General features: G+C 35.0%; 1 protein-coding gene across 2 annotated transcripts in view; it reads right to left on the bottom strand.

Moving 5' to 3' along the window:
* Nucleotides 1-549: 549 nt before the first annotated feature.
* LOC126879937 (low-density lipoprotein receptor-related protein 2) overlaps nt 550-25,435 on the bottom strand; it is a 538,921-nt gene continuing 514,035 nt past the window's right edge. The window contains exons 18-25 of one of the 2 annotated variants that reach the window (XM_050643311.1): nt 22,924-23,135; nt 20,209-20,392; nt 17,480-17,705; nt 14,247-15,440; nt 9,673-12,044; nt 9,200-9,614; nt 8,624-8,868; nt 550-6,308 (exon numbers count right to left, since the gene is read on the bottom strand). In XM_050643311.1, the coding sequence (XP_050499268.1) occupies nt 6,118-6,308; nt 8,624-8,868; nt 9,200-9,614; nt 9,673-12,044; nt 14,247-15,440; nt 17,480-17,705; nt 20,209-20,392; nt 22,924-23,135 (5,039 nt within the window). In that variant the 3' untranslated portion in view covers nt 550-6,117. The remainder of the gene's footprint in view (nt 6,309-8,623; nt 8,869-9,199; nt 9,615-9,672; nt 12,045-14,246; nt 15,441-17,479; nt 17,706-20,208; nt 20,393-22,923; nt 23,136-25,435) is intronic. The other variant, XM_050643312.1, reaches the window with a different exon arrangement.

Below are 25,435 nucleotides of genomic sequence, written 5' to 3'. Positions count from 1 at the left end.
CACACACACACACACAATCACGCACACTCACCCGGACACACACACGTGCATACACGCGCACGCACACACTCGCACACTCACCGCACCCACAAACACACACGCGCACTCACGCACCCTCGCGCCTACTCACGCACTCTTACTCACGCGCACTAACACACGCACACTCACTCACACACACTCACGCCCACTCACTCACACACACGCAGACTCACGTACACACACGAGCACTCACACACACACTCACGCACACCCACCGGCACTCACGCACACACACTCACGCACACACACACACACACACACACACACACACACACACACACACACACGGTTTCGTTCCGATTTGGTTCACGTACAGATTTGCTCCAGTTATGTTTTGCTTGCTGATGATCATTAGCTTGGTATTTGTCTTCATCTATGGCCTTTGGGAACTGCGCCCATTTAGATATTAGCTTGGTTTCGCTGGTGTTTATATCTAGTCCATAATATGTTCTAGTGGATATTGCGATAGCTAACTGTACTGGATACTGGATATTAAATAAAACCAATGTATATAAACAATTTTATATTATCTTCTGTAAAACAGACAATTTTGCTCCCAAAATATTTACACAAAGTTACATATAGTTGCAACAAGACCATAATGAATATTTTTATTTTTGGGTAACTTCATGCTGTAAGTACGTCATAAGTTCTAGTCTACAAGCATTCAATGCTACCCTTTTTTGAAGGGCTTACGGGCAAAATAATGAACATGGGTTGATATGTGCATTGAAAGAAGTTAAGTAGCTGTAATACAATCAGACTTTTGGCGCCATATTGACACAGAGTTTAGGTATATGTAGACATATTAAAATACATACACTGAAAAAGAACTGCCCTTAAAGTATTGGCGCAAAGATGTATGGATGTTAACCAAACTATTTATACCTGTTTCCTTGATTTCAACAAGGCATATGGCAGAGTCCTGCATACAAAGTCCTACATCAATAGTTAAATTATAACTCTATTAAGCTGTTTAGAGCAGCAGTGTCAAAGGTGAAGATAACCTTAATGATAGCCAACTTTCTTAAAGGGACCGCACTTAAAGAAGAAGAAGAAGGAGATAGTAGAATCAAGGAATCAGAAATTAACATTAGAAAAATTTAAGAGCTTATAGAAATATTGTTTAGTTGTAGTAACATGTCGATGAAATTGAATACAAAGAAGACAAAAACAATGGTCATCAGCAAGCACCAAAACAGAAGGGTCAAAGTCAATGTCGACGGAACAGATCTGGAAAGAGTAACAAGAATAACGTACATTGGAAGTAACCTTGATGAAACTTAGGACCACTCACTAGAGATAAGAACAAGTCTGGAAAAGTGTTTGTCTGAACAAACATACATTTGGGGAATGTAGGTAGTAGGTACCGATAGAAAGAGTAGATAAATACAAATACCTAGGAACCTGGATTTCATACAATAATGATCAAACAACGGAAATAAGGGCTAGAATAGAAATAGCAAGAAATGCATTTGTAAAAATGAAAACAATTCTCTGCAACAAAGACCTTAGATTAGAACTGAGAGTAAGAGCTTTGAGATGCTACGTGTTTTCAATATTGCAATATGGACTTGAAAGCTGGACATTGAAGCAATAACACATAAATAAGCTACAGTCCTTTGAAATGTGCTGTTACAGGAGGATGCTTAGAATAGTATGGACACAAAAGAAAACTAATACGGAAGTATTGCGAGAAATGGACAAACAATACGAAATTATAAAAACGATAAACATAAGAAAGTTATATCTAGGACACGTAATGAGGGGGCAACGATATGAACTACTAAGACTGATCATACAGGGAGAAATAAGAGGAGGAAGGAGTATAGGAAGAAGGAGAGTATCATGGTTGAAAAATTTAAGGGACTGGTTTAAATGCAGTTCTATAAAACTCTTCAGAGCAGCAGTAGATAGAGTAAAGATAGTGATGATGATATCCGACTAGGAGACGGCACTTTAGGAAGAAGAAGACTGACTAGTTTACAAATGAAAGACATGTTCATCACTCAGCCCGATCGCCTCTCAAAATAAATATTCCTTATTATCGATAAAATCATAGAATTAAATAACAATTCAATAAAATTTAAACTAAAATAAAACAGCATCTGATTTGTTTCAGAGGAAATTTCATTACAACAACCACGTTGTTTGGACGGTGTTTTTCGCTTAATAGACGTAAAAATTGGAATGTTCAAAAGGTCATTAATATTAAAACGGAAAGGTTTTTGATTTTTTACATGAGAACTACTTAGAATATTTACATATATATGGTCCGTACATTATAAACACCGTTGCACGTCATCCGCGTCATAACGAGTGACATCACATCAATACGAAATATTTCAGTCGTAGGTCTGTTCCTTTTTAAAATCGTTTAGCCGAGTACACTGGAATTGCAGCCACTAGACATATTTTATCATATACGCATAAAAATAATATAGGAAGATTTCTATTAATGTAAATTTAAAGAAACATATTCTAAGTTGTTTAATTTAATTTCTATAAGTGGAATATAAAGTGTTTTGATAAAACATACTTGTTCGGATTACACTCTTAACAGCAGCGATCGAACAAAGGTGACATTTTGGCATATTGCATAAGCATTTGACTTATTTAACAGTTGCGGTGTTGATACTTCCGATTTGTTTTTATTATTTATTTTAACGTAAGATTATAACAATTCTTGTTTTCTATTTCTAATGTTTTTATTTATTTACATTGAATATTAATTTGTTTTGTTGTATTCACTTCTGCAGCTATATTTTATTTAAAATGAATTCAGGAATTTTTTGTAATTGGACAACAATGTCAACATAGATCTCTGACTTAGATAATGATGACGTGCAACGGTATTTGTAATGTACGGACTTAATGTTAGTCTGTGAAATTTGCGAACAGTGTGTGTTACTTTTTGCTGCACCGTGAGTATAAATAAATATTATGCAGAATAAATAAAATGTAATGGTTAAAATCTATTGAAAGCTATTGGGATTTGATTCATTAACAGTGAAAACGGATCTTTTATAGCATCTGCAAAGAAACTAAAGTTTTTTTTACTACAAAAATCAAGATACGTCACAGTTAAAGGAAGTTTGATGAGGCATGAACAAATGATGGAAGTGTTGAAGAGGACAGGGATTGACTGAAGAGACCTGAAAATAACAGCTAACCTGTATTGGAATCAATCAGCAGTGCTCCGAATAGATGGGGCATATACAGATCAGGTCAAAATCTGTACTCAGAGCACATTTTTGAAGAGGTTCTAAAAAGATATTGTAGCAAAACAATGAGTCACCAGCCGCAAGGCGTAAGCCGAGAAAAGTCTAGATCGAAGCACGCTATACGTGGAACCGATGCGCGGTTGTTGGAAGGTCACACGATAGTCGGAGAGCTGGCTTAGCCCGGAATGATCGAGAATAACGACTAGGATATATAAGGCATAATTTTTGTGAATAGAGTTAGTCTTAAGCTAAAGTTTGTAAAGTAAACTTGTATAAATAAATAATAAAGTCGTATATAAATACGAACCGCTAGTTTTATTGTAATTAGAAGTAATTACACTAATCACGCTACAATATTGATGAAGGCATCTCAATAAATGGAGTCAAGCTCAGTAACCTGCGGTATGCAGATGATGCAACAGTGATTTTCAATATCATAGAAGGATAACGGAAACAAGTAGAACATATTGACTAGATATAAACACTAGCAAAACCAAGCTAATGATCATCAGCAAGGAAAACATAACTGGAGCAAATCTGTATGTGAACCAAATGAGAAATGAACGTGTCTCACAATACAACTACTTGGGAACTATAATCAATGAGTCGTGGGACAATACTCAAGAGATTAGATGTCTAAAGAAAGGCTAAAAGTGCATTCTTGACTATGAACTATATGTCCAAGAATCATGACCTCACCATAGAAACAAAAATAAGGCTCCTTAAATGTTGCGTGTACTTAATGCTTCTATAATACGGAGTAGAAACGTGGACATTGAAGGCGGAAACTCTATCGAAACTTCAGGCTTTTGAGTCATGGTTGTATTGGGACCGTGCAAGTTCGGCAAAGCGACCTCTATTTCTACGCTCTGTACTTTTATTCGCACTTTTAATTATATTGGCCAATTATATTAGTCCTGGTTGCTGGATAATTGTCAAGGCCATAGTCCAAAAAAATAAGAAGAAGAAAAAATAAGATTCAGGTTATGTTAATAAAACGTAAACAATTGTATGTAGTAAATAAAATTAGTTATTAAAATGCAGTAATGCAAGCAAAATAAAATTAATTAAATTTACCTTTATATAATAATTGCATATCATATCAATATTGTGGAGCAATCATAGAGGTATATATTAACATAGAGGGAGCCTACCTTCCGCGCTTCCTGACGACAAGATCTCATGGACTGGTTTGCTGCATCTCTTTCTAACACATTGTATCGAAAATATATGATGACATTCAGTGTGAATATAGGCACGGAAGAGGAGGACAACTGTAGCAGCTTTACTATGTGTAAGAGTGAAACAGCACTAATCCAAATAAAAAAGATGGTGTCGTCACTTCGCTCTGAATGACACTCTCTCTATGCTAATATATAACTCTATGGGAGCAATATATAATTTTTCTGCTTTAATGAGAGAAGGTATGAAATATACGTCAATTTGACAATTTCAATTGACAATATGAATTATTTAAGATAGTTGCAATATTTCCGCGCACGGTCGTTTCTCGTTTCCCTTCCAAGTACTTGCACACCGCGAATAGAAGGATTATGAAGATACCATGGACAGACAAAGTCACCAATGAAAAAGTACTACGGAGGATGAACACAACTGCAGATTTGGCCAACATCTTGAAGAGCCGTAAGCTGCAGTACTTGGGACATATAATGAGAAATCAACGCAGCTACGAGCTACTCCAATGCATTTTGAAAGGTAAAATTGAAGGAAAAGGGGCTCCAGGACGAAGAAGAATATCCTGGTTTGCTAACCTGAGAGCATGGTATAGAAATACCTCAACACAACTATTCCATATAACAAGCAGCAAAATCATTATAGCCAGAATCATCTCCAACGTTCGGAACGGAGAGGTACCCTTAGATGATTCTTTATGGGAATGAGTATCAGTATGGCAAACGCAAGGAAATTGAAATTGCCCGAGAGAGACCAGAAAGGAGAGCAGTTCTTTATGAATCACTTGTCAAACATCTTTTGTCTCCTTGTATGGGGTTGTCCTGTTGTGTCCTGTAACACTGTGGGGTTCTGGAAGACCTACCAGATTTTTGTAGTAAAAAAACTATATGGATATAATTTGCTATACTACGTAAAGATACTTGTTATTGTTACAAATTCCAAAAACTGTCAATATATTTTCCAATAATTGACTAAAAATTAAAACCTAGTAAAAAAGGTTAAAATGATATTAAAATATGTACAATTGTTATTTTAAACTATGTTTACATCTATTTACAACAATAAAAAGAATAAAATTACATACCACAGAAACGATGTAAACAAAATGTTTTCAATAGCCCGAAAAGTGGTCAAATATTTTTTTAAATCATTTCACAATTTCACAGACTCTGTACTACCGGAAAATTATAATGTATTTAATCATTTCTCATAAGAGTGGAACTAGAATGTCATTTTTGTTCATTTTCTTTCAATTTTCAATGGCACTTGAACCCCAATATGCAACAGTCCTACAGGTCTAGTTCCAGTTCATGAAAAATTCGTCTCACTACATTTACATTCTCAATAAAAAAATATATTTCTCAACATCGACTATTCACAAACATTGAAAAAATAAATTATGATATTGACTAAATAACTTCTAAACTCAAGAGTCTAGACGCAGGGTTTTTATATCATTCCACTAATTCTACATGAATATTATTACAAAAGTCACAAAATAATTTTTAACTCGACATTGTCTTAGTAAAATGATACGAAAACAGTGTTTACCTGTCAATAAAATCAAGTAACGTCACTCTATAATACAAAAAGTTCACTTTTGTTGATATTATCTATTGTAGTTGTATGCTATATTAAAGATTGGGATTTTCAATTGATATCAGCAGTCTTCCTCTACAAGTTTTTGAGTGTCTTTACCCGTATCCTGGGTCGCCGGATCTAGTTCTCTGTGTCTTACTTGGACGTTAGGGGATGACATGTGTTTGATGCTAGATGGCGCTATTACTGCACTAGGCGGCTCTAGGAATGTGTCACCTTTTGGTTTTGGTAAGTCGGAGACCTCGTAGAGAGCTGGAAAAAGATATATTTATAAACTTATTCTTTTCATTCATATTATTTACATTTTATTATCAACCATTGACAAGGAGACTGTGGGGGCTCTCTTAAAGGGCTACCCGCTCTTAACAAACCCCCGGTTCGGAAAATTAAGTAAAAGTCTTTGTACTACTTCTATTCTCTATAATTCAGCTTTCAATCAAAGAGTTAACAGTTTGCAAAAATATTAAAGGGCGAAAAATTAACAGTATATCTCTAAATATGGATAATTCCAAAACCCGCACGAATAATTAAAATGTTTGTACCGTAACCCGGAATGTCAAAACGTGCATTACAGTATCTTGTGGAACTTCTATTAAAAATATTATCAACGACACCGAATTTTGACGTTCGTTGCCAGGTATCTTAAAAAGTTCTGACTACAAAACCTTTCAAGACACTATGTGACCGAAATTCTCGATACACCAAGGTTAAATTCTTCCCAGCGTTTCTGCTGATTAAACAGAACAATATGACCTGACTTGTATGTGACGTAATTATTATCAAAACAAAACGCATATGTCTGTGAGTAGAAGACTGTGTCTATTCAGCGATTTGAACTCCTAATATATTAACGATTTCTGATAACAGGGTAAATGACACCTCAGACAAGACAAAAATTAATTAAATATTTAAAAGGCTCGAACAGAGACAACATGTCACCAAAACTATTCAATGTCTTAATGCAGCATGCATTCCCGATGTTAGAATGAGAAATCAGAGGTTTGAATGTCGATGGCGAAAGGCTGAACCACCTACGATTTGCAGATGGCATATTTCTAATAACTGATGACTTAAAGGAAGCCCACAAAATGCTGCAAGAACTACAACGAGTTTCCCAAAAAGTAGGGCTGGAAATAAACTTTGGGAAAACTAAAATGACGACCAATTTAGTACCTACCGAACCATAGAAACTAGTAAACTGCCTTATCGAAACAGTTGACAAATACATCTATCTGGGCCACGAAATACAAATAAGTAGTGCTGTTTCACATTATAAGAATTTTGAACGTGCGAGGGATTTCTCGTGCCGTAGTTTTGTCGCACTTGTCCTTTTCACACAATAAGAATTAAGTCGCACGAAGATATTTTGCTGTGTTGTTTTGTATATTATTTTTATTTACACCTTGTGACTGAGGTAGGTACATGATATGATGTCAGATATGTATCATTACGATGTATCATTACAAATGGTTATTTTTTGTCCATACTTTTGCCCTAATGTACTGTAATGCGTATTTAATTCATTTGCAATTTCTATTTTGTCAGTTATTATTTCTTATGTTTTTAATTAAAAGCCTTTGTTTAATTTGTTTTTATATCGTTGTTCTACTAAGTTATTTGTGGGATCTTGGATTAGCTCATCTAATTAGCTCATACAATCTATGTAATAAACTATTCTAAATGGGAAATAAGCCACAATGTAACTAAAAAAATTATTTTATTAACGTTTCGACATCCGATTTGGGCGTCGGCGTCGAAACGTTAATAAAATTATTTTTTTAGTTAAATTGTGGCTTATTTCCCATTTAGACTAGTTTATTATAAACATTCCACAAGGAAATAGGCATAAGAGGTATGGTCGAGAAAAACCACCAACGAATTAATGCTTTGTATACAGAACCTCCTTTCACCAGGTTCGTTAAGTCACAAAGAATCAGATGGTTGGGACTTGTAGAAAGAATGGCAGCGAACAGAATATCTAACTAGTTATGACCAGAAAACTAATCGGTCCCAAACGAAAAGGAAGATCAGAACAAAGTGGATTAATATAGTGGAAAAAGACATTAATTGGGCGTACAGGATATATATTAGCATCCAAAAATATTAAGAACAATTCATATCGATTTAATTTTTAAAAGTCTTACCCAAACATTATTGTTTATAGTAGAATAATTAGGTGACATTGATGTCACAATGTGGAGCACTCGTTTCGAGAAAAAGACCTAGTCAGCTATTTTGATATTATTAATATTTCATGGTCGATTCGGTGTCAGCAATCACAATAAAAACAATCACGAGTTTATTTATAGATACGGAGAAAGTAAAGGGATCATTCATTCTTCTTTATTCATTATTCAGACATCAAGTAGTTAGAATATAGACTTTGTCCACCAATTCGTTACTGGTATATTTAGCGTTGATAAATAAATATATATCTGGTAATAGTGTTCGAGTTAATCAACCCCATCATAGGGGGTAACTACACCTACCACCATATGGGCACCAACACAAAGAAATAACGTAGGAAGATCACTTTCAAAACTGAAATAATAAAATGTTACACTTACCTCCACTTCCGTTAGGAAGCGTGTCAGGATTATTCTGTACAGCATCATACATTGGATTATGGAAATCTCGGTTTTTGTTTCCAGGGTTGCCACTCATCGCATCTAGATTGTAAGCTACATCCAGCGTTTCAGAAGGGCCGCCGCCATTGTTAAACGCATTTGGAGGACCGAACTCTACGTTGGTTCCTTGTCTAAACGATACACTTTGACTACTTGCTAGACTGCCTAATCCAGATCCCTTGCTGCTGAAAAGAACACAAATTATTTTCTTCAATCGTAATTAAATAGATTAGGAATCGTACGCCACTGATACGGGAATACTTCGAACTTCAATGACAGCTGCGCGATTGGCAAAAATGTTTACAGTGTTGCCGACAATTTACAGTAAGAATTTTGTTTGTTTTGATTTTTTACACAGTTTGATTCACAATCATATATAGCTTTATTAAACTGAATTTATAAATATTGTATTTTCTAACCTTCATATTAATATTTCATTATTTGACATGTCCTAATTCTCGTAAAACTTTGACTTAAACGTTTTGATTTATTAGAAGATTATTACAATATACTTACAAAGGTCTCTTTCTGATGAAGAAGTAGACACCAGTAGCTGCACCCAATATTAACAATACGACTACAATAGGAACGACAATAGCAGTGGTATTGGCTGCTTGTCCAGCTGTGCTATGCTCTGAATGAATTTCACAGAACTCTCCCTGGTAATTCTCCAAACATTTACAAGACAGTTCTTGGCTATCGTCAACTTCTTGACAGTATCCACCGTTTTCGCATTTGCATATTCTCGGTAGAGGTCGCTCTCGTTCTGAAGCAGCGTCACAAATGATATCTGCCTTGATCTTCTGGCTGGGAGTAGCAGAGTCTGGACAGGAGCATCTGTGGCCATTCGGAACCACCAAACAAAGATGAGAACAGTGATTGTTGGTGCAAGGATCTATAATGGACTCGTTGTATTTGAGTTGATGGTAAACTGGAAAGAGAAAGAAAGTTAAAAACACGTAATTTATTTCACAACTTTAATACCTTACCTTTAACACTTGAAGGGTTCTGCATATCTCTCTGGATCACCACTGGAACACCTCGTCCAAATTTATCTTGTTGAATCAACTCGCCTGTGTTCTTTGTTATCCAATAAATATTGGCTTCAAATACATCCAGCGATATAGGATGCTTCAATATATCTCCTCTTATCACAGTCTTTCTATTGCTACCATCTGGATTCATTCTTTCAATAACATTCAACTTGGTATCTACCCAGTAAACAGCGTGATCCATTGAGTAATCGATAGCTAGCCCGGTGGGATGACGAATTTGATCCGTAATGAGAGTTCTACGTTTGGAACCATCCATCCATGCCACTTCTATCTTCGGCGTTGAACCAGAATCAGTCCAGAACATCTTCCCAAGTGAAGGATCAACTACAAGCGACGATGGATTCTCTAAGCCAACATTAATAAGTGATCTACGATATCTTCCATCTGTTTTGGCTACCATTACTCTTCCCTTGGGTTTAGCGCTTCTATCGATCTCTGTCCAGTAAAGATTATTGGCCACCCAATCTACTGCAATAGATACAGGTTTAGAGTTTCCTTTAATTTCTAAATCTTGAGAGAATCCAGCTTTAACTTCACCATTAAGAGCATTTATCATGTAGGACCGTTTGATAGTTTTTTGTCTACTATCAGCCCAGAAGATCATTTGTTGTTTGGGATTATAATCAACTGCATCTATACGTTGTTCTTCAGTTATTACTCCTTCAACTTCTCGTCGCTTCAACTCAAATGATCTTATTTCACCTCCGTTCGCCACCAATAAACTAACTTCTTCTTTTTCTGCTTTACAGACACCAGATAGTTGATCTGACAGTCTAAAACCATCTCTGCATGCACAACCGTAGGTTCCATTTAGGTTTATACATATCTGTGAGCAATGGTGAGTACCTGTGGCACATTCATCTACATCTAGACATACTTTGCGGTTTTCTTGGGATATGATAAAGCCTGAGTAGCAAGCGCAGATGTAACCTCCATCAGTTAGGTTCATACAGTGATGTTCGCATCCTCCTCTAGTAGCGTCAGAACAAACGTCATTATGATGACATCCGAGCTCATCAGAACTGTCACCACAATCATCAGCAAAATCACAAACTTGTTTTCTGTCGATGCATTTTCTGTTGGCGCATTTATATTCTGTAAGACCATCACATGGTTTCATTTTGGTAGCACAAAGAGTCATGTTGTTTTCATCAGATCCATCTCCACAATTATCGATGCCATCACACAATTGGTACCTAGGAATGCATTTATGGTTGGCGCATTGGTATCTCTTCAAGGTATCACAGTTAAAGTTGGTACACAGAAGTGGCGACTCATCTGATCCATCTCCGCAATCATCAGCACCATCACAAATATCAGCTGAACTAATACACAGATGATTATCACATTCGAACCTAGATTCTGGGCAGTATCTTCCTCCAGGATACCTAGGAGGGCAGTTCTTTTCATCTGACATATCTCTACAATCCCTGTCGCCATCACAGCGGAAATACGAAGCAATGCAATGTCCTGAAGCACATTGGAAAGTACCGTTCTTACATTGGAACCCATTGCAATCGCTTTCATCGGAATTATCACCACAATCGTCTTCGTGGTCACACCTCCATCGTGAAGAAATGCATTTTCCATTAGCACATCTATACTCTGACTCTGAGCATTCCCTGTAAGATCCCTTACATTGTTCTTCGACTTCATCAGATCCATCTCCACAGTCATCTGTAAAGTCACACTTCCACTGCTTGGGTATGCATCTGTTGTTTTTGCATTTGAAATCAGTTTCAGGGTTGCATTGTGGGCAATTTTCTGGTAGTTCGTCCGAGTTGTCTCTGCAATCGTCTTTGCCGTCACAGAACAGCCATTTGGGGATACAACGATAGTTGGCTCTTCCAGGACACCGTTGCCAACCAGTGGTACAGTTCCTTTGTCGGCACATGTAAGCAGGTTCATCTGAATCATCTCCGCAGTCATTATCAGCATCACAAACCCAGAGTTTAGGTATGCAACGACCGTTCTTGCACTGGAATTCGATTTCAGGATCACAGGCACGTTTATGACAGATTTCTGGATCTTCGTCGGATCCGTCTTTACAGTCAGCGTCTCCGTCGCACTGCCAGCTGGATAAGATACATCTGCCGTTTGATTTGCATTTGATTTCCAGTTCTGGGCATTCTTTGTCGCAATTTTGTTCGTCTGAGTTATCGCCACAATCGTCGGTGCCGTCGCAAATGGTGGCAGAAGGTGTGCAGTTGAGGTTTTTGCATTGGAAGGAACCGGCTCTGCATTGGCGTGGAGGACAAGTTGCAGGTTCGTCGGAGCCGTCTTTGCAGTCTTTCTCTCCATCGCACCTACAAGTATATACATCTTATTATTGAAAGATAACATAATATATTATTTATATTATTGCACATACATTCTTTATTAATACATCCTTACTGGTAAATTTTTCGTTCGTATTGAACTAAGGTTCGTCGCAAGAATTTGCGTAGCAAATTTTTACCAATGAGGACACGTTGCTCAACCAGCGAAATTATAAAACTTACCGACAACCGATGGAGCATGTGTCAGATTAGGAGTAAAAAACTAAATGTAGAATATAGAAATCTGCAAAGGGTAGAAATCTCAGAAGGAGTATTTGCTGACGATTTGATGCTAATGGCAAAAAATGGAAAAGAACTACAGAACAATTTGGAAATTGGAAAGAAGTAGTTACTTAACAAATTAAAGAAGATAAATGTTAACAAAACAAAAGTTATGCAGATAGCAAAAAGAAGAGAAGAACTTAATATAGAAGTTGAAAGAACAAAAATAGAACAAACAACAGGTGGAATACTTTCTTTGGTTACAACCTACCGAGATTTTCAAAATTTATAAATCATACAGGATGCCGAGAGAATTAAGATGAGAGAATTTTAAATAATTTACAACCCATCTGCCCAGCGTGGTAAAAGTTCCAACAAGAAAGATTTCTTAATACTCCTACAAAAGAGTAAATGAATTGAAAATGTATAAACATTTTCAATTTCTTTGCAACACAAAAATGCAGCAGTTGCATAATGCTCTAGTCGTTTATTGTCGTTTTCTGTGCTACTTCGATTGATAACTTACTTTGTTTTACGGTAGATGGCTCTAGTTCATCCGTGACATTTCTTTCTTTGCAATTCGGAAAGGCCAAAAGTATGATGCCTTTGGAAATCAGAGAGAAGAGGATATGGGATTACTGATGAAGGGAAAAAGACCTCCGAAACCGGTATAGACTCTTCCTGCACTCTCCGATTTAACCAGAGGATTATGCAGCTGCTTTTCGTGCATTTTCGTGTTGCAAAGAAATTGAAAATGTTTATACATATTTAAAAATAGAACAAGTCAAAGCTTTTACAAACTTAGGAGTAATAATAGAAGAAACAGGATCTCTAGAAGCAGAAATCAATAGCATAGTAGAAAACCCTACAACTGTATCACACAATGAACAAAAATTTATACGCAGAAAAGAAATATCATAGAATAAAAAAAAAAAAGAAAATTTTCAAATTTTCAAAGCAGCCTTTTGGTTCTGACTTTTGAACAGCGAATCATCTAATCCAGCGGTTCTCAACCTTTTTGAGTGATGTACCACCTACAGTTATTTTTATTATTTTTGGTACCACCTATATCTTTAAATTGTATTATCAATACTTACTAATAAGTACTACTATTTTAATTTTTTCTGTGTTTTGTGTACCACCGCCAATAATGATATGTACCACCAGTAGTACATGTACCACAGATTGAGAACCTCTGATCTAATCTAACGGAACGATAAAAGAGCAAGACACGACCTGTAGAGATGAAGTTCTTAAGAAGAGTTAAAGGTGTTAAAGTTCGTTCTTTGCAATTCGGAAAGGCCCAAAGTGTAACGCCTGGGGAAATCGGGGAGAAGAGGATATGGGACTACTGATGAGGAGGAAAAAACCTCCGAAACCGATATAGACTCTTCCTGCACTCTCCGATTTAACCAGAGTATTATGCAGCTGCTGCATTTTCGTGCTGCAAAGAAATTGAAAATGTTTATACATTTTAATTCATTTACTCTTTTGTTGAGTACTAAGGAATCTTTCTTGTTGGAACTTTTACCACGCTGAGCAGATCGGTTGTGAATTATTTAAAATTCTCTCATCTTAATTTCCTCGGCATCCTGTATGATTTATAAATTTTGAAAATCTCGGGAGGTTGTAACCAAAGAAAGTATTCCACGTGTTGTCAATCTGGTGGTATGGGAACGATATTTATTGTCGATTTCTGTGCTACTTCGATTGATAATTTATTTTGTTTTTAGACTTTTTTTTCATTGATTTTGATGATATTTAAAGAGAAACAATTTGGGGAAAAATAACGCAATTGTTGGAGAAAAAATTCTTGAGTGACCTCTAAAAAATTTTTTTAAGGGCTGAAATTTTCAACATTTTATTTTTTCATCACAAGAAAGTGATACAATGATTGGGCAAAAGAATAGAAATAATTGTTTTATTTTTATACACTATATAACTTTTAAAAATAAAACGCATACTTACTGCCAGAACCACGGAATACACTTCTCATCATGTCCTTTACACTGCCACTGCCCATCCGTACAATTCGCGATGCAAGTCTTCTTATCGCTAGCCAAGTAGTACTGATTGGGGCAGGCGCATACGAAGCTAGTTGTCCCTTCATCGCCATAACCGTCGATGTTGAGGTAGCTTGAAGCTGGTGGGGGAGCGATCAAACACAAATGAGAACACCCACCGTTGTTCGTTCCACATGGATTGGTGTAAGGAAGCTGTCTTAAGGGATGGAAGATGTGGATATCGTATGGTTTGTGAGTGGTGTTTCTTAAGATTTGTAGTCCATTGCCATTGAATTTATTCGATCTACTAATGGCTTTCAAATTCCAATCTGTCCAGTATATATAATCGTCGAACAGTGTTAGAGCGAATACGTGTGGTACAGCGATGCCTGAAATAACAATATGCCTGTTTCTTCCCTCTAAATCACAATGAGCAATGTAATCCAAATGAGCGTCAGCATAGTACAATCTGTCGGTGAAGAAGTCGATAGTAAGAGCATTCGGCCAGGCAATGTCGTTTTCCCACGTCAAGATCCTCGTGAAGTTTGAACCATCCATTCCTATTTTACCAATAAAAGCTTGCAGGTGCCAAGAAGATAGGTACAAATAGCCAGTACCAGGATGAACAACTACAGCTCTTGGGTCTTGTATACTAGTCTTAAGAGTCTTTCTGTTTGTTCCATCGAGTTCCGAAACATCGAGATTCTTGGAGTGTCTATCCAACCAATATATTTTTCTAGCTATCCAATCTATTGACAGTCCTTCTAGGCCGTGAGAGTCATGACGTATGACCGCTTCTTTAACTTTACTTCCAAAAGCGCTTCTAAATATGGTCTTTGCAGTTACATCACAGAAATAAAGGTTTTGTTCTTTTAAGTCGTAGTCCAAAGCCACAACGTTCATCAAGTCTTGGTGGACTAGATTGTAGATATGAGCGTCTATGGACATATTTCTGACGTAATACTTGTTGGTGAATATAAGCCATGGTGTTATGTTGTCTTTTCGTTTGCAAGTGTGCTCGTCTGGTTCTCTTTCGTAGTATTCTTCGTTGCACTTACAATAGTAACTGCCAGGTGTATTCGAACAATATTGAGAGCATACACCTGGTTTTTCTATGCACTCGTCTATGTCAGCACAAGCTTTTCCGTCGTCCAGTAACCTAAAACAAACAAATAGATTTAAAATTTTTTAAATAAAACGAAGAAAAAAAGAGGGCACAAAATGGGCGACAGAGAGATAAAAAATTCTCTGTTACGCTGACGACACCGTGTTAGTAGTAGAGTGCGAAGACAACCTAAACAGATTACTGCACGAATTCAACATTAACGCAAGAGAAATGGATATGAAAATATCAGCCCAAAAAACAAAAAGCTTAGTAATGGTCAAAGAACCAATAATATGCAAATAATATACAAGTAATGACTTTCAGATCTTCTTCTTTTGCCCTTTAATTCGTCCAATTTTGAACATAGGCTTCCCCCAGTTTCCTCCATTCGCTTCTGTTTAGTGCTTTCTGTTTCCAGTGCGTTCCTCCTACCTTTTTAATGTCGTCTCCCCATCTCATCTGGGGTCGTCCTCTTGCTCTCTTTCCTGTCCATGGTCTCCATTGTTGTATCGTGCTATTCCACCTATTGTCCGTTTGTCTAACGTTATGACCTGCGAAGCTCTATTTTAGTCTGGTTATATGTTGTCCTGCGTCTTTGACTTTTGTTTTATTTTTTACCCAGTTGTTTTGCTTTTTGTCTGTTAATTTTACTCCTAACATTTCTCTCTCCATGGCTCTTTGTGTCTTCATTATTTTATCCATGTTTGCCTTGGTCAAGGTCCATGTTTCGCATGCGTATGTGAGAATTGGGAGTATGCACTGGTCAAACACTCTTGTTTTTAAGTATTGTTGTATTTTTTTATTTAGGACCCTTTTAATTTCCCAAATCCTGCCCAAGCTAATATCACCATTCTTGTTACCTCCGTTGTTTGGTTTTCCTTATTTATTTTTATTATCTGTCCCAAATATATATAATCATTAACCGCTTCTATTGTGGTGTCGTTTAGTATTACGTTTCTATTATCTTGTGTGTTTGTCATTGGGTGGAATGCATAAAACGTAGTACCTGCTAATGCTTCAAGTATGTACTACATTTTTGAAGATTTTATTACACTTACAAGGCATTAAATGCTTTGTAAGTGTAGTAAAACACATACAAAGCATTTATAAGTGTAGTAATGCTTTATAAGTGTAGCAAAATCTTCAAAAATGTAGTACATACTTGAAGCATTAGCAGGTACTACGTTTTATGGATTTCACCCATTGTTTTTGTTTTGACAAAATTCATTTTTAGACCTATTTGTTCGGATTCATTTGCTAGTTCGGTTAGCATGGTTTGTAGTTCTTCAAAACTTGATGCTATTACTACTACATCGTCTGCATATCTTAGGTGGTTTAGTTTCTTTCCATTTATGTTTATTCCCATGTTTGTCCATTCCATTGTTTTGAAAACATCTTCCAGTGCTAATGTAAATAGTTTAGGAGAAATAACATCTCCCTGTCGCACTCCTCTGTTAATTGGTATGGGTTTTGTGGTTTCTTCCAATTGTACTGTCACTGGCACTGTACCGTCATTGACTTTCAGATACCTGGGAATTAATCTATCAGCCGACAACAATATCGAAGAAGAGGTAAAAGACCAAACAATTAAAGCCAGTAGAACGACCGCATGCCTAAACGACATAATTTTGAAAAACAAATAGCTAAGAGTGGAAACATAGGCCCGAATATATAAGTCAGATATTAGGACACTTCTGACTTAAACTGCCAAAACAAGATCAGACACACGCAAAACACAAAGAGATCTGGAGACCAACGAAATGAAGATCTTAAGAAGGATTGCTTGAGAAGGACTACAGGACAGGGTAAGAAGTGAGGAAATCAGACGCATATGTGAGGTAGACAATATAAATACCTGGGTTACGAACGGAAAATAAGAGTGGAATCAATACATAAACAGGATGTCTGAATAAAGGATTCTAAGAATAGCCAGGGGCAAGTCACCGATAGACAAAAGAAGTATAGGATGCCCAAAGAAAAGATGAAACGACACATTAGGGGCAGAATAAACGGCAACGTTGAAGAAAAACAGGCAGTACTGTCTACATAAAAGAAAAAGAAGAAGAAGTTTAATACATGTCGTCTTTACTTACTTGTATCCTTGGTTACATTCACAATAGTATCCCGTTGGTGTATCAACGCATTTATGGCCACACTGGTGTATCTCGACTTTGGCACATTCATCTACATTGCAATGTAAAGGTTCGTCAGAGTCATCGCTGCAATCAGACACTTTGTTACAGACCAAATTGTAGTTAATACATTGACCGTTGTTGCATCGGAATTGCGTCGGATCGGCACACGTTAGGTTTTCTTTTTCTAAAAAATAAACACAGGTGTGAAAATGGAAATTTCAATAATTATTGACCACATTTTCAGAATTCCATTAAACATGTATCACTTCCCCAGATTCCTTTTAGGGGAGTGCAATTAGAACGAAAACATGCATTGTTTCGGAAAAATTCAAACAAGCTTATATTTTTCTAAAACTTTTTTTGTTAGTTTATATACATGTTAAAGTAAAACGTTCTACTCGCAGATTTGGCCGCTAATTGTTTATTAATTGTTTAAACAATAACAATGGTTTTTTATTAATAATTTTAAAAATATCGTTGAATTCATTACTTTACTTTGATCAAATATGTTTCTATTTTGTTTTTAATTACGCTGAATAAGAATATGGCATTGCAATTTGAAAATTCTTATACAGAAGCTCTTATACAGTGTGTCTGCGTAGCTAGGAACCACATGGAAAACTTTGCTATTATCAATTTTACGAAAAAAAGTTTTTCTTAATAAAATGCTGTGGATAGTCAAAAATCTAAAACTCAACCATCAGATATCAAATTTTATCAATTTTATACGAGTTATGTCAAAAATATGAATTTCGTTAAAGAGTAAGAGTAAAGTACCTTTATATTCCAGAATATCAAGAAATGCTATTATGAAAAGTTGTTTAAAATTAGAAACTATGTCTAAATATACAATTACATCATTCTAATCGAAAAAAAAAATTCAATTTTTTCTCAAATAACGGAAACTCATCATCATTTTATTACAATTATGATAACTATTTTATTATCACTTTTACGAAAAAAAGTTATTCTTCATAAAATGCTCTCCCTTGTCTAAAATCTAAGATACAACCATCAGATATCAAACTTTTCTAATTTTATACGAGGTATGTAAAAAATATGAATTTCTCTTAAGAGTTAAGTGCCTTTATTATTCACAATATTTTAATTAGAAGGATGTAATTGAGCACTAAAACAATTTTTTTAATTCCAAACAACTTTTCTTAAAAACAATTTTCGATATTGTGAAATTTAAAGGTACTTTACTCTTGAGTGAAATTCATATTTTTTGACATACCTCGTATAACATTAATTAAATTTGATATTTGATGATTGCATCTTAGATTATATACGATGCAGAGTATTTTATAAAGTATAACTTTTTTTCGTAAAACTGGTAATAAAAAAGTTATCAATAGGTTCCAAGTTACGCAGACATACTGTATAAGAGCCAAAAAAATGTTTTTGCTGAACATTTATTATTGATGAAGCTTATTATTAAATGTATTTTAGGTAAGTTTTAGAGAAAAAAGTTTTGATCACTTTGTATAAACATTTTTTTAGCTGGTAATTTTCGGTTTTTGTATAACATTTTTGTTATCTTTCTTAATTTTCTTAAAAATAAATAGTTTATTTCATTTCTAAAGTAAAATAATTCAGTGCATTTTAAAGATTACATCCTATGCTTTAAAAAAGCATTTATAAAACTGTAATAGATTATTTCAAACTTGAGTAATACCGTCTTAAAATGGTGGTAATTCTATAAAACTACGAATATTTCAAAAATTACATTTTTTGAGACGTCATATCATTTGAATTAAATTTTTGAGATTTTTTTTGAATGAAACATCATTTAGTAAGATGCTTTAAAGGTAAGTTGTGCAAAATTGAGAGTTTTATAAGAAAAATTGTATTAGTTACACATTTTTAAATCATTTTTAAACAAAATTCATATAAGGCTCACTTTCCGCCCACACCGTACTTATGCCCATACATTTTATTTCTTTCTATTATAACCATAAGATAGCTTAATTATTCTTCTTTCATGTTCAATTTGTTAAATTTCATTTGATCCATTAGTTAAATAATTACATTAAAATAACTCGACCGTGCACTTTGCCGTACGTTAGTTTACAGTGTGCCAAACTTTTTGTGAGAAGGGTGACTTTAGCGTTATAAATAAAAAATTATAGAAGATACAGATTTAATTTTAGAAAATTCTTTATATAAGGTTTTTTTTTGTAAACTTTTCTGAATTTTTCAATGGTCAAGTCAGTTTTTTTCTAAAATTTATATTTTCGGAGTTATTTAAAAAAATATCTAATTTCGCAGTTCATTTGTTTAATAAAAAATGAAGCACCTACTTCTCGAGTAGAACATTTTGATATGTTGTTTATTAAACATTTCTTAATGAAATTACAAAAAGTTCTATCTTGTTTAATTTTTTTCGAAGTGAAAATCTATATGCACTCCCCCATTTATTATTATAACAGATTTTGATCGTAAATGTTACGGTTACATTATATGGTCCTTCGAGCAGGGTCATGTAATATAACTTGATATACACTTCGATAAAGCACCGGAGGAAATCACATCGCGTGTGAAATGAAAGACTTTTTATGAAATAAGCACAATAACTAAATGAATTAGTGAAGGATAGCGGTCCTTCCACTTGAATGTCTGTTTCGCTAGTTTTTTAGCTAGAAAGTTTTTATTATAAGCGGACACTATATGACTAATATACTTACTGCAGTTGACTTCATCGGAATGATCTCCACAATCATCTTCGCCATCGCATCTGTATTGGCTTCGAATGCATTTGAAGTTTTGACAGGCAAACTCGTTGGGAGAACATGTTTTATATTTGGAGTTACATTCTTTGCCTTCATCGGTACCATCTCCGCAGTCGTTGTCGTGATCACAAACCCAACCCTAAAAAATTAACAGAGATAAGAAAAGATATTAGTTGAAATAATATATACTATCCTAAAGAAATAAAGAACGAGATAAGAAAAGATATTAGTTTGAATAATGATGTAACTCTTGTTACAAGTATACAATCATCATCAACCCGTATGCCTCCACTACTGGACATAGGTCTCCCTCAGCTCTTTCCATCTATCTCTATTTTGTGCGGCTTGCATCCAATTACCGATACCATGCTACAGGTCGTCGGCACATCTGGTTGGTGGTCGTCCTCTGCTCCGTAGTGCTTCTTCTCGTGGCCTCCACTCGACAATACGTTGTGTCCATCCATTGTCTGATAGTCTTGCGACGTGTCCTGCCCAATTCCACTTTAGTGACGTGATTCTTTAGACAGCGTATGTTGTTTTTGTTCTACGACGTATTTCTTCGTTTGGGATTTGGTCTCTCAGGGAGACACCCAGCACCTAGCGCTCCATAGCCCTCTGACTTACGCAAATCTTGTTCACTATCTTTTTTGTGAGTGTTAATGTTTTTCCTCCATAAATGTGTACAGGCAACACACACTGGTCAAAAATTTTCCTTTTCAGGCATATGGGTAAGTCCGATTTAAATACATAGCTCAGTTTACCAAACTATCCTATGCGACGTAGGAGCTCGCACGTCTGGTCTATTCCCAACCGAATTTCATGTCCAAAGTACTTATAAGATGCAGTCTGCTCAATATCCATTCCATCAACAACAATATTACGATTTAGCACCAGATTAGTCATTATTTCCATCTTGTTGATGTTAATTTTTAGTCCGACCTCTAAGGAAGGGTGATACAAGTATACAATACGTTGGCTTTATTCTTCTTTCTCCTGAAAGACAAAGTTTTACAAGACGTATCTTATATTAATTAATATTTTGCGTCACCCTATTCCTAGATACAAACATGTTAATGTTAATGTTGACACTGTAACGTCTATAATTTTTATCACCCTCAATATGTTATTCGTCGATGCTTCAAAAATTCTTTACGTAAAATCAGATCTCTTTTCGTCTTTACTGGCAATTAAATTTTATAACACGCGATAAGGGTGAACCTTCTTTCGGTTGGAAGGAGGTGATAAAAGTTAATGGGATGGGGCTCGGAAAGTTAAAATTTTTGATAAACATATGAACGGATTCAAGGAATGGTTTTAACGATTTTTTTCGGTTTTGAGAGGAGTGTGCGGGCGACCACCGAACAAGGAGGATTTGAAGAGTACGGTTTAATTCTTTGCGAGTTTTTTAATAGTGATTTTCGGAAAAAAACGCGGGTTCGCGTAACCTGGAGTGATCCTGGAGGTAAACGACTTTTATCGCCAACCGTCACTAAAGTCATTCATTATTGTACTCATTTGCCCTCATTTGCGGCAGTAAAGTAACACTTTATTGTACTGAAAGAAGAATTTTAATTTACCTGCCGCGATTAATCAAATTAACCGAGATTGAATGTAAGTGGTCCATGACAGTAATCGAATGGCGAGTATTTGAGTGGACTTAAAATTTATTTACTTTAATTAATAAAAATGTACGCAATTAGCGATATTATCAATTAAATTTATGTCAAAAAGTGAAATTCTGTTTGTAATTATATTCATATAAAATAAACTAAAACTTTACCGATTTAGTAATTATTTAATATTGATAACTAGGGATTAAAAATCGAAAGCAGTCATCTTGCAAGTTATCTGTCATCACTGCCATGGAATTATTATGACGTATACTTTACATCAATAAAACATATCTTAACCGATTGTCAAATATACCAGCACACGAGAAGTAAACTCAACCTTCCCAGGGACATATATGAGCTTCTTATAGACAATACAAATATCAACAATATACAGTTTTTAACGGAAATAGGAATAAAAGACATTTAATTGTATCACAAATTTTTCAGGTATACTTTTTGTTAGTACATATATGTATCTACTTAACATTATAATCTCTTTTTATTTTTAATATGTATTTTCCATTGTTGTCGTTTATACCCCAGTGGTTCGGACGACATTATATTAAAAAAAATATGTTGACGATAAAATTTTGTATGCACCACGTCAGTAAAGACTCCTGATCGAACTCGTCTGTTACTCGCCTCGCTCGCTACGCTCGCTCTTCTCGTAATATCAGACTCGTTCAATAAAGAGCCACTTTACTGACTTGGTACATAAATAACTATTTCTTATTTTCTTTTGTAAGACATTAGAACCTTTAATGTTCATAATATGTACCTAGAAGCATAGCCGGTTCGTTACAGTTAGTAGGACATTAGAACAGCATAGCCGGTTGATTATAGACACATTTTTTGATACCTTGAGGATCAACTGTTTCAATATTTCGCTGTGCAAAGTGATTACTTTATCACTTGTCCGGAGGGAGACCTGTGTACAGTGGTGATTGATAATGATGATGTAAAGGCCGTTTTTCTTTGTCATTTTTCGAAAAGCTTACTGAACTACAGTTAGAATGCGATAAAGTTAATATTAAAAAAAATGTTGACAGCTACTTACTTTGTTGATACATCTTCCATTACCACATGTAAACTGATCGTCACTGCAAGGTTGAGGTGTTGCGCAGTGATGTATAGTAGCGTTTTCGTCAGCACCATCTACACAATCCGGGTCTCCGTCGCATATCCACTTTCTAGGAATACATTGAGCTCTGTGCCATTCCTTGTTTGCCTCACATACATACTCGGTTTCTTCATCGCATTTTCTATCATCTAAAATTATATACAAGATACATTTTTACTGTTTGCGAAAAAGCGCAAACAGTAAAAAAGCGAAAAGCCAAAAAATAGCTCAAATAATATATACAGGGTGTCCCCGAAAATAGTGAGTTCCTTAAAGGTATAGGTAGAAGGCACCATGTAGAGCAAAAAAGTCTTATAACATTTTTTTCTAAATTGATCCGTTTGAGCAAAAAACGAAAATACATTTTGATATGCAAATTGATGTCTGGCAACAACGCGCAACTCAAAAATCTAAAGATTAAAAAAGTAGGTTTGTAGGTCAGTTGCATCTGCTAGGTAAAATAATGTAAATATCAACCAAACCCATATCCATTATTTTGCAGTAGGTACCTACGATGTCAACAACCCCAAAAACCACACTTAAAAGTAAATAAACAAGGGGTTATTAGGTTAAATTTCCACAGTCACAGCAAGTTCTTCTAGGCTTCGTTGCCATGTCATTCAAATTTATGAAAATAAAAATTCACTTATATGGAGAACAATGTATCTAATTTTTTTCTTGAAAACTGTTAACTTTCGAAAAAAATGTTATAGGACTTTTTTGTTCTAAATTGTGAATTTTATCCATACCTTAAAAGAACGCACTATTTTCGGGGACACCCTGTATAAGTGTACGTATATCTTTTCTGTTGCTATCAGTACTGTCAATAGAATATGCAGTCCACTTAACACGACAAAGGGACTACTTTAGGGCTGCTCCACATCTACCCTGAATACCTAACAACGGAGAATACAGAAATAAAATAGCTGGAAATAGACAAGTATTACAAGTATTTAGGTTTCATATTATCAAACAAAGGAACAACTGGAGAAGATATAAAAAAAGAATGTGTGTGTGTGTGTGTGTGTGTGTGTGTGTGTGTGTGTGTGTACTTTGTACGCACTTAAGAAGTTATACTTCTATTAGGTAGCTATATGATTTCTTAAAAATAAATATACTTTAAACAGTTTCTTTTCATTTTTTTAAACACCAAACTAATTTTGTGTTTACCGCTTTAAAAAAGAAATAAAATAAAGTATAGGATTGCTCCGGACTCGAACTCAAGACCTCTCGATCTCTGGCCGAATGCTATACCAAATACGCTACGAGGACTGTGTCTGTATCGGTTCGGACGTACCTAATGACGATTCACGGTAACAAACAGAATGGAAGGTGAAGTATAATAAATATATAATAAAATGTTTTAATAAAACCCATCCCATTATTAAGGAAGACAAATCAAAAGACACAATACTTATAATAAATAATACATTTACTAAAAACACTAATATATTCTTTTCACACCTTTTCTTGCACTGATATATTTATATATAACTTGAAAGACTCAGCAACTAAACGCCATACTGTCTGTGTGCGCATGCGCGTAATATTATGACTCTCAACCGCGCCAAAAGAAGTATAACTTCAAAAATAAACTAGGATAAACAAGAGACTGCACACGAAAATTGAACCCGGAACCCGGAACTGTGAGATAAAAACATCAGTATAAAAAACGAAGAATATAATATATTATAACACCATAACAAGAAGTATCTTTACTTATAATTGTGAAAATTGTATAATAAATAATTACACTTTTATAAAAAAGAACTTTTTAATTATAAAACGTTTTTATTGAAGATATTCTTCTTTAGGCGCGATTCGATTGAGGGTAAAATTGTACATAAATCTGCGCGCCTGCGCACACAGACAGTATGTAGTTCCTTGCTAATCTTTCAAGATAGGTGTTTATGTATCTGTATCCGTGCAAATAAGGCATTAAAAGAATATATTAGTGTTTTTAGTAAATGTATTATTTATTATAATTCTTGTGTTTTTGGATTTGTGTTTCTATGTAGTAAAATAATAAAATATTTACACTATTTGTCGCCGTGTTGTGTAATTATATCCGAAACTTACATGTCAATTAGAAGGACCTCGCTGGTGTAGTTGTTAGAGCGTTACCTCCGAGATTGGAATGACGCGGGTTCGAATCCTGGGCGATTCATTTTTTTTTTTTATTTTTGGTTGTTTTAATACAATTTTTTTGAAAGTGGTCGATAAGAAAGTTAGTTTTAATTTTTAAATAAAATACAAATAACCTGTTACGTATATTTACTTCGTTGAAATTACCTATACAATAGAATAATATCTTCTTACGTGTGTACAAAGTAGACACACATTAATTACAAAATAATTTGACGATATAAAATGTTTAAAATTTCAAATATTACACTATAATAAAAAAGAACTTTTTATAATAACACGGTTTTGTTATATACAGGACACA

Source organism: Diabrotica virgifera, chromosome 2, assembly GCF_917563875.1.
Source record: "Diabrotica virgifera virgifera chromosome 2, PGI_DIABVI_V3a".
Classification (NCBI taxonomy): Eukaryota; Metazoa; Arthropoda; class Insecta; order Coleoptera; family Chrysomelidae; genus Diabrotica; species Diabrotica virgifera.
This window is presented reverse-complemented; position numbering and strand designations above follow the sequence as displayed.